Source organism: Protobothrops mucrosquamatus, unplaced genomic scaffold, assembly GCF_001527695.2.
Source record: "Protobothrops mucrosquamatus isolate PMUCROS unplaced genomic scaffold, P.Mucros_1.0 scaffold882, whole genome shotgun sequence".
In the NCBI taxonomy this organism is placed as follows: domain Eukaryota; kingdom Metazoa; phylum Chordata; class Lepidosauria; order Squamata; family Viperidae; genus Protobothrops; species Protobothrops mucrosquamatus.
In genome coordinates this window covers 49,390-63,278 of record NW_015387136.1, presented here as the reverse complement: position 1 = coordinate 63,278, position 13,889 = coordinate 49,390, and the positions used below count along the sequence as shown (strand labels likewise).

Here is a 13,889-nt window from a genome sequence, read left to right as displayed (position 1 = left end):
TCTCCTGCTTGAGCTGGGGGTTGGACTAGATGACCTCCTTTCCGGCTTTGTCATCCTGAGGCCGAGCCGTCCCAGCCAAGAGCAGCCGCCTCAGATGTTTCCTGATGGGAAGCAGGGGAGAAGCCCAACTGCCCTTCAAATCGTGAACGGGCAGGTATGGGAGCCTCCTGGCTGTGGACTTGCCAAACTCTGGATAAGCATCTGTCTGTCTGCAGGAAATACAGGAAAGCTCTCCTGCGGTTGTGGGTGTTGAACCCGGAAGGCACAACTTCGCACAGGGCGAGCCGAGAGGGAAGAGAATGGAGATCCTGGATCGTTGCGATGGTCTGTGACGTAGAAGGTAGAACCCGAGGGCTGGAAGGGATCAGTTGTGTAAGGCAAAGATTAGCTCTGGGACGGCTCGGCCTTCTGACAACAGGATAACAAAGCCGGAGAAGGACCTTGGAGGTCATCTAGTCCAGGGCTTTTCAATCTTTTCACCCATTGTACCACTTTTAGGATATGGCAACATCCGAGCACCACCAGCAAGGTGTCAAAAAATTGATGACCAAAAAAAAAAAAGAAAAAGGAAAAAAGTGATGAAATACAGGTAGTCCTTGACTTACAACAGTTCGCTTAGTGACTGTTTGAAGTTACAATGGCACTGAAAAAAGTGCCCCCCAAGCCACAGCCGAGCAAGACACCTGCCTGCCCGCCTGGCCGCACTCTTCCTCCTGTCCGAGGTTTCCATTGTTGTGAGCATTTCTGTTGAGGATTGGCAGCGGAGGTGGGGTGGGGGGGGTGTTTGGTTTTTATTCCCCCCGTCTGCTGGGTGGTTGCAGGAGGTTTTGGTCCCTTCACATGACCCTGGGACACTGTGACCGTCATAAATATGAATCAGTTGCCAAGCATCTGAATGTAAATCACAAGACTCTGGCAATGCTGCAACATTCCAGCTGATTGGTGCTTCTTCTGGGCTCAGCGGAAGTGCCAGGATCAGCGCCGAGGTCCAGCTGGAGCCTGGCGCTGATCCTGGGGCTTCCGCTGAGCCCTGACAGCCCTGCAGCTCCAGCCATCTCTCGCTCAGGCTTCTGCAGTGCTGCCACCGGTTCTTCATCATCATCATCATCATCATCATCATCATCATCATCATCATCATCAAAAAAAAGTTGGAAGGGACCTTGGAGGTCATCTAGTCCAGACTGGGTTGCTGACTTAACATATGCAACGATTCGCTTAACAACTTTGGCAAGAAAAGTTGTAAAAATGGGGGAGGGGGAAATCACTTAACGAAAGTCTCATTTAGCAACAGAAATCCGGGGCTCCATTGGGTTCGTAAGTCAAGAACTACCTATACCAGGGGTGGGCAACCTCGGCTCTTTTATGACTCGCGGACTTCAACTCCCAGAATTCCTCAGCCAGCGTGAGGTAACTATGGCCCCCTCATGACTTGTGGACTTCAACTCCCAGAATTCCTCAGCCAGCATGGCTCAGCTTGGAAACCTCTCCCTTTCCCCTCAGCGTGGCTGGCTCAGGAATTCTGGGAGTTGAAGTCCACGAGTCATAGAGCGGCCTAGGCCTAGAGCAGGGGTAGGCAACCTTGGCTCTTTTATGACTGGTGGACTTCAACTCCCAGAATTCCTGAGCCAGCCACGCTGAGGGGAAAGGGAGAGGCTTCCAAGCTGAGCCAGGCTGGCTCAGGAATTCTGGGAGTTGAAGTCCACGAGTCATAAAAGAGCCAAGGTTGCCTACCCCTGCCCTATACAGTGCTTAGTGCTGGAAAAAAAATCAAAGAAGAGCCACTAAGATGATGAAAGGCCTGGAGGCTGAAACATACGAAGAACGGCTGCAGGACTTGGGTTTGGCTGGTCTAAAGAAAAGAAGGAATACTGGAAAAATGAAGTAATACCATCAGATGAAGAAATAATTAAAAAAAATACTAGAATGCGCAGAGATGGACAGACTATGAGACTGAAAGAAAAAGAAAAAACGGAATATGATCAAACTTGGGACATTTTATTGATGGCTAAAGGAAAGAATAAAGGATTAGGAATTAAATATGTATTAGCGAATGTAAACTCAGGCAGCACGTTGGTTGAAAAATTATTACTGAATGTAAGGGGGAAAAAACTAATAAAAACTTTTACAAAGAAAAAGAAAAGAAGGAATAGGGGAGACATGATAGCAGTGTTCCAGTATCTGAGGGGCTGCCACAAAGAAGAGGGGGTCAAATTATTCTCCAAAGCACCAGAGGGAAGGACGAGAAACAATGGATGGAAACTGGTCAAAGAGAGAAGCAACCTGCAATTAAGGAGAAACTTCCTGACTGTGAGGACAATTAACCAGTGGAACAGCTTGCCACCAGAAGTCGTGGGCACTCTATCACTGGAGATTTTTAAGAAGAGACTAGACAGTCACTTGTCTGAGATGGTATAGATCCTCCTGCTTGAGCAGGGGGCTGGACTAGAAGACCTCCAAGGTCCCTTCCAGCTCTATTCTATTCTATTCTAGTCTGGGTCTGCAGATCTGCAGAGATCCGTGACCTTGGCCCTTTCGTAGCTAAGGAGTGATGTGTTTTTCCCCGCGACGGCTGTACGGAAATCCTGTCTCATCCCATTCTTTTTTTGCAAGTCATCTTGAGTACCAATTCAAAATTAATATTGTAAATGTAGAACACGGACTGAGCAAATCACGCAAGCCCTTTTGTTACTCAAAAGCTTCAAAATGCAAACTAATTGGCTAATTGAAATGGCCAGCTTCTCAACAAAACAAGCAGAAAAAGTTGGTTTAATGCAAAGAATGAAAAAGTCAATGTTTTGTCTGACAGTGACTCAAACCTCTCCTTTTTTTGAGATGATTAATTAAGCGACACGGTTTTAGAGGATTAATTAACCGACATTATATTGCTCAAACGTTTTTTTTGAAGGATCTCCGTTGCCCTTATTCTCTTTTCTCCGGTGACATCGACCGGTTTGACAGCTTCTGATTTTATACTGGGACTTAAATCTCATAAAGCGTTAACGATGTCATTCCATGTAATAAGTGAGTCCCGCCCGGGTGGAATATTCAAACAAATGAGAAAAGGAACTGAACGGAAGCAACAACGTGACAAAAAGGGGGCTGAGATGAGCTATGTCGTTAAGTTTTTTTTTAAAAATGGTAGAAATTGATTGTTTTAACCTTAAAAAGCCCTTAGGGTAAGATCTATAGGTAATCCTTGACTTACAACCACAATTGAGTCCGTAAATACAGTACACACCAGTTGCCAAGCGTCCGAATTTTGATCACGTGAGGCTGCAACGGTCGTAAGTGTGAACAGGTCCTAAGTCATTAGTTTTGTTCATTTATAACAGGGGTCTTCAAACTTGGCAATTTTAAGACTTGTGGACTTCAACTTCCATTGAATTTCATTTTGTTAGATAGCACCCAGTGTTCAAGTCTGTCCAGATCCTCCTGTATCTTAAGCCTGTAACATCTGGAGTGTTGGCTATTCCTGCCAGCTTGGTGTCGTCTGCAAATTTGATGAGTTCCCCATCTATCCCCTCGTCCAAATCGTTGATGAAGGTGTTGAAGAGCACTGGGCCCAGAACAGAGCCCTGGGGCACCCCACTACACACTTCCCTCCATGTAGATGTGGTTCCATTGACGACCACATGCTGAGTACGGCTGGTCAGCCAGCTACAGATCCATCTGGTGGTGATGCTGTCTAACCCACATTTTTCTATCTTATTGAGTAGTAGGTTGTGATCTACTTTATCAAATGCCTTACTGAAGTCCAAGTAAATTATGAAGTTGAAAAAGGTTGCCTACAATTTAAAAATGAAGAAATAAAAAAGATAATTGAAGACTGTTATAAGAAATTGTATAATATAGAACAAATTCCAAGAGAGAGAATGACTCAATATCTGGAAGAAAATAATTTCAGAAACCTGTAAGACTATGTTAGAGGAAAAAATAACAATGATGGAAATAACAGAGGCCATAAGAAGACAAAAAAAAAACAAAACAAAACGAGAAAACACCGGGGCCAGATGGACGACCGGCAGAGTTATATAAAGCTTTACAAGATATATTAAGTGAACCGTTGAAAGATGTTTGCACTTAACTTTTGTTGGAGGCTAAACTCCCAAGTACATGGATAGAAGCAAATATTACCCTTATACCAAAAGAAGATTTAGATTTGACACAGATAAAAAATTATAGACCGATATCGTTACTAAATGTGGATTATAAAATTTTTACTTCAATAATGGCAGAGAGACTGAAAAGATTCTTAACTGAATTTATACATTCAGACCAAAATGGTTTTTTTTTTTTACCAAAGAGACAAATTAAAAATAATTTAAGAGTGATAATGGATGTATTGGAATATTATGAATTACATCCAGGGAAACATCTGGCGCTAATATTTCTAGATGCCCAAAAGGCATTCGATAACGTTTCCTGGCAATTTATGATTCAGTAATTAAAAATAATGGACTTTGGACAGAACTTTATAAATATGATTAAAACAATATACAATAAACAAACAGCGAGAATGATTGTGAATGGAAATTATACTGAGAACTTTGAGATAAAAAAAGGTACAAGGCAAGGATGTCCATTATCTCCATTATTATTTATTTTGACCTTGTAAGTTCTAAACAGAAATATTAGACAAGATACAGAAATTAAAGGACTAGAAATAAAAGGTGAAACATATAAATTATAAGCATTTGCTGATGATTTGGTATTTATTTTAGAAGAACCTTTGGAGATGATTCCTAAACTACTGGGAAAGATAGAACAATCTGGAGAAATGGCAGGACTGAAAATAAACAGAGAAAAAACCAAAGTAATAAGTTAAAAATCTTACAGATAAACAACAACAAAACCCACAAATGTTGGAAAAAATAGAATTGCAAATAATTAAAAAGGTCAAATATCTGGGAATATATTTAACAGCAAGATGTTCAACGATAAAAGAGTGTCAATATTGTCAATATTAGGAAGAATTGCTACAGTGAAAATGAACATACTACCGAAAATCTTATTTTTATTCCAAACAATATCTATAAAACTTGAAAAAAAATTTTTTGAAGATTTAAATTCATTAATTTTGAAATTTATTTGGCAAGGAAAGAAAGCTAGAATTAAGATGAAAATGTTACAAGATGCCAAGGAAAATGGAGGTTTTGGTTTACCAGAGTGGGTTTTATATTATCAAGCATCTGCATTAACATGGGTAAAAGAATGAATAACTCTTAGAAACAAAAGGCTGTTATATATGGAGGGGCATGATTTACAATTGGGGTGGCACGCTTTTTTATGGTACGGAAAAAATAAAATTCATAAATACTTCCAAAATCACTATATAAGAAATGCATTATTAACAACATGGGGAAAAATAAAATGTAAAATATATTCGAAAATTCCAGGGTGGTTGTCAACAATGGAAGCATTTGCACACCCAAATGTAGTGGACTTTGAAAAAATCTGGACATATAGAGATATTCTAAATTCTGAAGGGAATTTAAAATCTAAACAAGAAATGGAAAATCAGGGTATCAATTTATCATGGTGGGCACAGTTACAAATGCAAGCTAAATATTCATAAGATGTTAAACTGCATGAATTTTATAAGGAACAAACTGGGTTTGATAAGACATTGTTAACTTCTGATAAGAAACTAATTAAGAAAATGTATAATTTCTTATTAACATTGAAAATGGAAAGCTAACAAGTTAAAGAAACAATGATAAGATGGGCGAAAATTTTTGGATACAACACAGAACTAGAAAAATGGCAAAATTTATGGGAAAGAAATTACAAATTGACAAGATCAACTTCCTACAAAGAAAATTTATGTAAAATGTTTTATAGATGGCACTTGCCACCAGCAAGACTAGCAAAAATGTTTAAAAACACGTCAGACAGATGTTGGAAATGTAAACATAAGCCAGGCACTTATCATGTTTGGTGAACATGTGACAAAGTAAAGAATTATTGGAAAAAGATACACGTTTGGCTAGAAAAGATATTGGGAGAACATGTAGATTTTAAACCTGAACTTTTTTTTATTAGTTATAATGCCAGAAAAACAAATATTTGATTTTGCATGTCACAACAGCGGCAAGAATTATATTTGCGCAATATTGGAAAAAGGAAGGAATAATTAAAAAGAAATAATTAAGAAAAAAATACTAGAATGCGCAGAGACGGACAGACCGATTATGAGACTGAAAGAAAAAGAAGAAACGGAATATGACCAAACTTGGGACTTATTTTATCAATGGCTAGAGGAAAGAATAAAGGATTAGGAACTAAATATGTATTTATTCAACGTTTGTTGAATAAATATTACCGAATGGATGGGGGAAAAAACCAATAAAACTCTTTTTTTTTAAAAAAAGAAAGTTTCTGGTTTAATCTTTATGCAAGAAGACTATCTGCAGGCTGGACTGGGATACAAACAAGTCCTCAATTTGCCCTTAGAAAGAATTACTCACAATGCACTGCTGTTTTTAAATACCGCCATTAAAATTCTCGCCTTCTGGGTGCAAGATGTCGAGATTGACATCCTGCTTGACAAGGAGGCCCCACTGAATAGTCTCAGCTTAAATGACCCTTAGCCTCTCAAATAAAACAAAAAGCTGGTTAGAAAACCTCGTTAATCTCATTTATTTTCCTTCCAGCCCTTCAGCTGCAGAAACTTAACTCCTTACAATTAACCAGTGGAACAACCTGCCTCCAGAAGCGGTGAATGCTCCAACACTGGAGGTTTTTAAGAAGAGACTGGACAGCCATTTGTCTGAAATGGTATAGGTTTTCCTGCCTGAGCAGGGGGCTGGACTAGATGACCTCCAAGGTCCCTTCCAACTTTATTATTATTATTATTACAGACAGCCCTCGACTTACAACTGTTCATTTAACAGTGGCTCAAACTTATGACGGATTTATGACCCGTACTCACGCAATGATCCTACTAGCCTCCTGGTCGTGTACAGGTAGCCCTCGACATGCGGCCACAGTCAAGCCCAGGGTTTTTTTTGTTGCTAAGTGAAACATTTGTTAAGTGAGTTATTTGCCCCATTTTACGACCTTTCGTGACACGGTTGTTAAGCAAAGCGCTACAGTTGTTAAGTCAGTAAGGCGGCTGTTAAGAGAATCTGGCTTCCCCCCCCCCCCCATTAATTCTGCTTTTCAGAAGGTCGCAGCTGACCTTGGGACACAGCCTGACGTTCATAAATATGAGTCAGTTGCCCAGCGATCCCACGACCCTGCGGATGCTGGAATGTTGTTAAGTGTGGAAAACGGTCATATAAAGGGCAAGGAGCTCTTCTATGCTGTGATTGTATCTAGATTTTTCAAGGGTTTTGCATCCATACTTACTTCAGCATTGTCCTCCTTCTCCTCATCGTCGGATTCTGCACTGTCTTCCTGTGGATCTTCTATAAGGGAACATATAAAAGCACATAAATCAGCCCAGAAACTCATTTTTTAAATTTTCCCTCTGTTGTTTTTATAAAAGACTCGAGATGATGAACATACCTAATCGTCTTTCCTCCTCCTGTTTTCCCCACAACAACCCTATAAGGTGGGCTGGGCTGACCCAGAGAGATTGATCTATAGTCACCCAGCTGGCTTTCATGCCTAAGGCGGGACTACAACTCACTGTCTCCTGGTGATTGGCCCAAAGTTATCCAGCCAACTGTCATGCCTAAGGCAGGACTAGAACTCACTGTCTCCTGGTGATTGGCCCAGAGTCACCCAGCCGGCTTTCATACCTAAGGCGGGACTAGAACTCACTGTCTCCTGGTGATTGGCCCAAAGTCATCTAGCTGGCTTAAATGCCTAAAGTGGGACTAGAACTCACCATCTCCTAGTGATTGGTCCAAAATCACCCAGCCGGCTTTCATGCCTAAGGCGGGACTAGAACTCACCGTCTCCTGGTGATTGGCCCAAAGTCACCCAGCTGGTTTTTCTGCCTAAGGCGGGACTAGAACTCACGTCCAAACTAGACTGTGTTGTTTCTCTGGGTCACATATGTGTGTGTGTGTGTGTGTGTGTGTGTGTGTGTGGGTGGGTATAGGCATACATTTATTTTTTTATTATTATTTTTGGTCATGTTTACGCGGTGTATATGGGAGGGGGTGACCCTATGAGAGCTGGATGCAATGAAATCTCATTTCAACGTATGCCGCTTAGCGTACATTTAAAGTGAGAATAAAGTTGTTCTAAGTCCAAGGCCTCTAAGGCAGGGCTTTTCAACCTTTTCACCCATTGTACCACTTTTAGGATAGGGCAACATCCGAGTCCCACCAGTCGCCCAGCAAGGTGTCAAAAATTTGATGACCAAAAAAAACCAAAAAAACAAAAAAGGGGGGGGGGAAGTGTTAAAGTATAGGTAGTCCTCGACTTACAACAGTTTGCTTAGTGACTGTTTGAAGATATAATGGCACTGAAACAAGTGTCCCCCAAGCCACAGCTGAGCAAGACACCTGCCTGCCCGCCCGGCGGCGCTCTTCCTCCTGTCCGAGGTATCCATTGTTGTGAGCATTTCTGTTGAGGATTGGCAGTGGGGGTGGGGTGGGGGGGTGTTTGGTTTTTATTCCTCCCATCTGCTGGGTGGTTGCAACAGGTTTTGGTCCCTTCACATGACCCTGGGACACTGTGACCGTCATAAATATGAATCGGTTGCCAAACATCTGAATGTAAATCACAAGACCCTGGAGATGCTGCAACATTCCAGCTGATTGGCGCTTCTTCTGGGCTCAGCAGAAGCGCCAGGATCAGTGCTGAGCTCCAGCTGGATCCTGGTGCTGATCCTGACGCTTCCGCTGAGCCCTGACAGCCCCGAAGAAGCGCCGATCAGCTGGAAAGCGGCATTGATCCTGGGGCTTCCGCTGAGCCCTGACAGCCCTGCAGCTCCAGCCGTCTCTTGCTCAGGCTTGTGCGGTGCTGCCACCGGTTCAGCTCATTCCCCTCCCCCGCCACCACTTTTCTAGGATGGTCACGTACCTCCTGCCAGGTGCCCATGTACCACAGGGGGTACCCATACCACTGGTTGAAAAGCTCTGCTCTAGGTTGCCAAGTGTCCACATTTTGATCCCGTGACCGTTGGGGACGCTGGAAGAGCGGTAAGGCTGAAAAAAAATTGGTCCTAAGTCTTTTTTTTTTTCTTTCAGTGCCATTGTAACTTCGAACGGACACTAAATGGACGGCTTGTAAGTTGAGGACGAGCGGGAACGAGAGTTAGGAAAAGAGTTGCTGACGATTTGCAAGGCTAACGTAGGAACTGAAAAGTTAGGTTAATTTATTTCTTGGTTAACACCTGACCTCCTGTTAGGTGAACGGGTTTGTGGAGAACCCGTGATAAAACCTACTTTGAGGAAGCTTTTTATCTTTTTATCGCTGAGCTGGTGTCAGCCCTTCCTCTCACCTGATTGCAGCTGCTTGATAATAAACTCAATCTGCTGGATCATATCGGCATTTCCTTCCGCGATGTAGCATCGGAGAATGTCTTCCATTTCCTGCACGGGGTTGCAAAACAAACCGGTGTTAGTTGATCCGAGGGGGTGACCTGGGCCGGGGTCGCTCTGCCACTGACGCAAATAGGCCTGTTCACTTGGGGTACATGCAGACGGGCACAGCCAGCAGAGAGCTTCTGTCTGCAGAACAAACAGAAGGCGAAGTCTAAGGGGCTGCCCCAAAGAAGAGGGAGTCAAGCTTTTCTCCAAAGCGCCTGAAGGCAGGACAAGAAGCAACGGGTGGAAACTCATCAAGGAGAGAAGCAACCTAGAACTAAGGAGAAACTTCCTGACAGTCAGAACAATTAACCAGTGGAACAACCTGCCTCCAGAAGCGGTGAATGCTCCAACACTGGAGGTTTTTAAGAAGAAACTGGACAGCCATTTGTCCGAAATAGTATAGGGTTTCCTGCCTGAGCAGGGGTTGGACTAGATGACCTCCGAGGTCCCTTCCAATTTTACTATTATTACTATTATTACTATTATTACTACTACTACTACTACTACTACTACTACTACTATTATTATTATTATTATTATTATTATTATTATTATTATTATTATTATTATTACTGGATTTCAACTTCAATATCTCAGGGGCTGCCCCAAAGAAGAGAGAGTCAAGCTATTCTCCAAAGCGCCTGAAGGCAGGACGAGAAGCAACGGGTGGAAACTCACCAAGGAGAGAAGCCACCTGGAACTAAGGAGAAACTTCCTGACAGTGAGAACAATTAACCAGTGGAACAACCTGCCTCCAGAAGCGGTGAATGCTCCAACCCTGGAAGTTTTTAAGAAGAGACTGGACAGCCATTTGTGTGAAATGGTATAGGGTTTTCTGCCTGAGCAGGGGGTTGGACTAGATGACCTCCAAGGTCCCTTCCAATTTTTATTATTATTATTATTATTATTATTATTGTTATTGTTGTTGTTATTATTATTATTATTAATTCCCCAGCCGGCCACGCTCATTTCAACCTTGAGTTGCGTAGATTCTCTTCTAAGTGAACATTTGGATTTTGCAAAGCTCTTTGCAAAGAATTAAAGACCACGGAGGAACTGATGGCTTTGTGATTATCACAGTGATCCCCCACAAAGTGATCCTCCCTGGTGGGAATTTTGTTCCTGCTTGCCCGTTTTTTTTTGCTCTGCATCGTCGCTAATAAAATTCCCCTTCGAATTAATGGCAAAAACCAAGAGCTTCTCTTGCGGGCTGTTTTGTGTTCTAAACAAAATGACAACCCCTTTCAAAGCCGATCAATGACCGGCAATTGAAAAAAAACAAAAACAAAAAAAACAAAGTGCCATTTGAGCCGCCCATTAAAAAACCCTGTGTCTTCAGAGATAGCCTTTGAAAACAGGCGTGGGGGGATAAGCATCTCCCCAAAGTGCAGGGCGCATCCATCAAGCTTTACACTGAAATTGATCCCACATAATGGCCGGGAAAGTGAGAGCTGGACGCATCGGGCGAGATATCAGCTTCTGTACAAATCGGGACGGATTCCGGCTTTTGTCCGACGGGTTTTAGCGGCGGGAAAGTTATCTTTCCTAGATAGCCAGCAGCATTTCTGCAGGATGGAAAATTTATCGCCTGCCCCATTCGTCACGAGGCACGGCCACAATAACAAATAAAAGCCACCCTCTCTTTTCCGTGGCGCTTATTCCCAAGTATCCGAAGTCAGTGACGGAGAACCTTTTAGAGACCGAGTGCCCAAACGGCAACCCCAAACCCACTTATGTATAGCCGGGTGCCGGGTGGGTGTGGCCCACTTGGCGGGCGCAGCTACAATGGGCGTGGCAGACTGGGTGGGCGTGGCCACTGGATGGGTGTGGCTGCAGTAGTCATGGCAGACTGGGTGGGCATGGCCGGGGTGGGCATGGCCACCTCGATGTTGCTTATGGGGAGGGACACTTGTGGAAGCCGGGCAGGGCAGGGTTAGGGGAGATCCAGGGGGTCTCTGGCGGGTGGGATGGTGGGCTCCCCAATGGCGGCTCCAGGCTGGCTGGCCTTAGGCCAGTGATGGTGAACTTTTAGAGACCACGTTTGCTGGGGTGATGGCACGTGCCCAGAGAGAGGGCTCCGCGTGCCGCCACTGGCACGCGTGCCATAGGTTCGCCACCACTATCCAAAGTAAACCCAAGAGCCCAGCAGCTCCAGAAGAAAAAGGAAAAAAAACAGGAGTCATTTACTACACAGAGTCTAAGCCTTGTAACAGCCACTACGTAGGACAGACTGGTGGAAGACCAGCAGAGCGCATCCATGGACACCACCGAGCAGACGGAAGAGATGGTGAAAACTCCTCAATCTCACAACACGTGGACAAACTCAACTGGGAAAATGTGAGCATCTGAGTTCAACAACGCCAGAGAATTCCTGGAAGTTCCGGCGTTAGGACACACCAGCCACCAAGAGGCACCTAGAGATAAACAACAGCTGCACACCATTGACAAGACACGATGCAAAATCTAAAAAGGAAACCAAAAAGATGTCGAGACCTTGGAAAAAGTTCAGAGAAGAGCAACTGAGATGATCCAAGGCCTGGAGGCTGAAACATACGAAGAACGGCTGCGGGACTTGGGTTCGGCTAGTCTAAAGAAAAGAAGAAATAGGGGAGACACGATAGCAGCGTTCCAGTATTTGAGGGGCTGCCACAAAGAAGAGGGGGTCAGGTTGTTCACCAAAGCACCAGAAGGCAGGACAAGAAACAACGGTTGGAAACTGAACAAAGAGAGAAGCAACCCGGAATTAAGGAGAAAGTTCCTAACAGTGAGGACAATTAGCCAGTGGAACAGCTTGCTACCAGAAATTGTGGGCGCTCCATCACTGGAGGTTTTTAAGAAGAGATTAGCCAGTCATTTGTCTGAGATGTATAGGGTCTCCTGCTTGAGCAGGGGGATGGACTAGAAGACCTCCAAGGTCCCTTCCAGCTCTATTCTATTCTATTCTATTCTATTCTATTCTATTCTATTCTATTCTATCCTATCCCATCCCATCCCATCCCATCCCATCCCATCCTATTCTAAAACCTCTTCACGAAGAATGAACATCAACAACAGCCTAATCAAGGAACTACCAAGACCCCTCCCACTAACACTGAGAAGGCAAGCCAGTTGTATATAAAATGAGAATAAACCTCACTCCCTCCTAGCACTGATGATGTTACCCAGTTTGGTAATGAAACGTCTATAAGAAAACAACCCTTCTACATAGCTGGTTCCTGTGCTTGGCTGTTGTTAGTCTAGCCCAGTGTTTCTCAACCTTGGCGATTTGAACGTGGGTTGGACTTCAGGCCCAAAATTCCCCAGCCAGCCATGCTGGCTAGGGAATTCTGGGAGTTGAAGTCCACGCATCTTCAAGTCGCCAGGTTGAGAAACAATGGTCTGGCCCATTGAATATCCAAAAACCTTTTGGCCTCTTACCATCGCTCGAGCTTCCTCTCTTATGGATGGAATTGCAAGGATGCTATAAAGGGCTCCGTTCACATAGGGATGAATCTGCAAGAAAGGAGATAAAAGGAACCACCATTCAAAGGGGATCCGCCCCTCATCTCTCCCCCAGGTCTGGGGGACACAAGCCGAGTTTTTAAAGAATACCTGATGGGAGGAGGAGGAGGGGGGGGAAAGGAAAGGAAAAGAAAGGAAAGGAAGGAAGGAAGGAAGGAAGGAAGGAGGAATGGGAAAGGAAAGGAAGAGGAAGGAAGGAGGGAAGGAGGGAGGAATGGGAAAGGAAAGGAAAGGAAAGGAAGGAAGGAAGGAAGGAAGGAAGGAAGGAAGGAAGGAGGAATGGGAAAGGAAAGGAAAGGAAGGAAGGAAGGAAAGAGGGAAGGAGGGAGGAATGGGAAATGAAAGGAAAGGAAAACTGAAAATGAAAGAGAAAGAAGATTCAGTTTATTTTAGAACATGGGATACTTTTTTAAAATGGCTAGAAAAACGAGGTAGAGAGAAAGGAATTTAACATGTATTAGTAAGTTAAATGTTGGAACCCAGAATATGTTGCTGATAAAATATTAAGCACTTGTGATTGTAAAAAATTAATAAATATATATATATCTAAAAATAAAAACAGGAAAGGAAAGGAGGAAGGAAGGAGGAGGAGGAGGGGGAGGAGGAAGAAGGAAGAGAAGGAGGAAGGAAGGAACAGGAGGAGGAGGAAGAAGGAAAGGAAAGGAGGAAGGAAGGAGGAGGAGGAGGAGGAAGGAGGAAGAGAAGGAGGAGGAGGTGGAGGAAAGGAGGGAGAGGAGGAGGAAGGAAAGGAAAGGAGGAAGGAAGAGGAGGAGGAAGAGGAAAGAAGAGGAGGAGGAAGAAAAGGAGGAAGTAAGGAAGAAGAGGAGGAGGTGGAGGAAGGAAGGAAGAGGAGGAGAAGGAAGAGGAAAGAAGAAGAGCAGGAGGAGGAAGGAAGAAGAG

General features: G+C 43.7%; 1 protein-coding gene across 1 annotated transcript in view; it reads right to left on the bottom strand.

Moving 5' to 3' along the window:
- The window catches only part of ARMC9 (armadillo repeat containing 9), a gene marked incomplete at its 5' end in the record, with an annotated part of 104,608 nt that overhangs the window by 41,336 nt on the left and 49,383 nt on the right, over positions 1–13,889 (bottom strand). Inside the window, 3 exons of the mRNA XM_029284744.1 lie at positions 7,351–7,409; positions 9,401–9,491; positions 12,906–12,980. Of these exons, the coding sequence (XP_029140577.1) occupies positions 7,351–7,409; positions 9,401–9,491; positions 12,906–12,980 (225 nt within the window). The remainder of the gene's footprint in view (positions 1–7,350; positions 7,410–9,400; positions 9,492–12,905; positions 12,981–13,889) is intronic.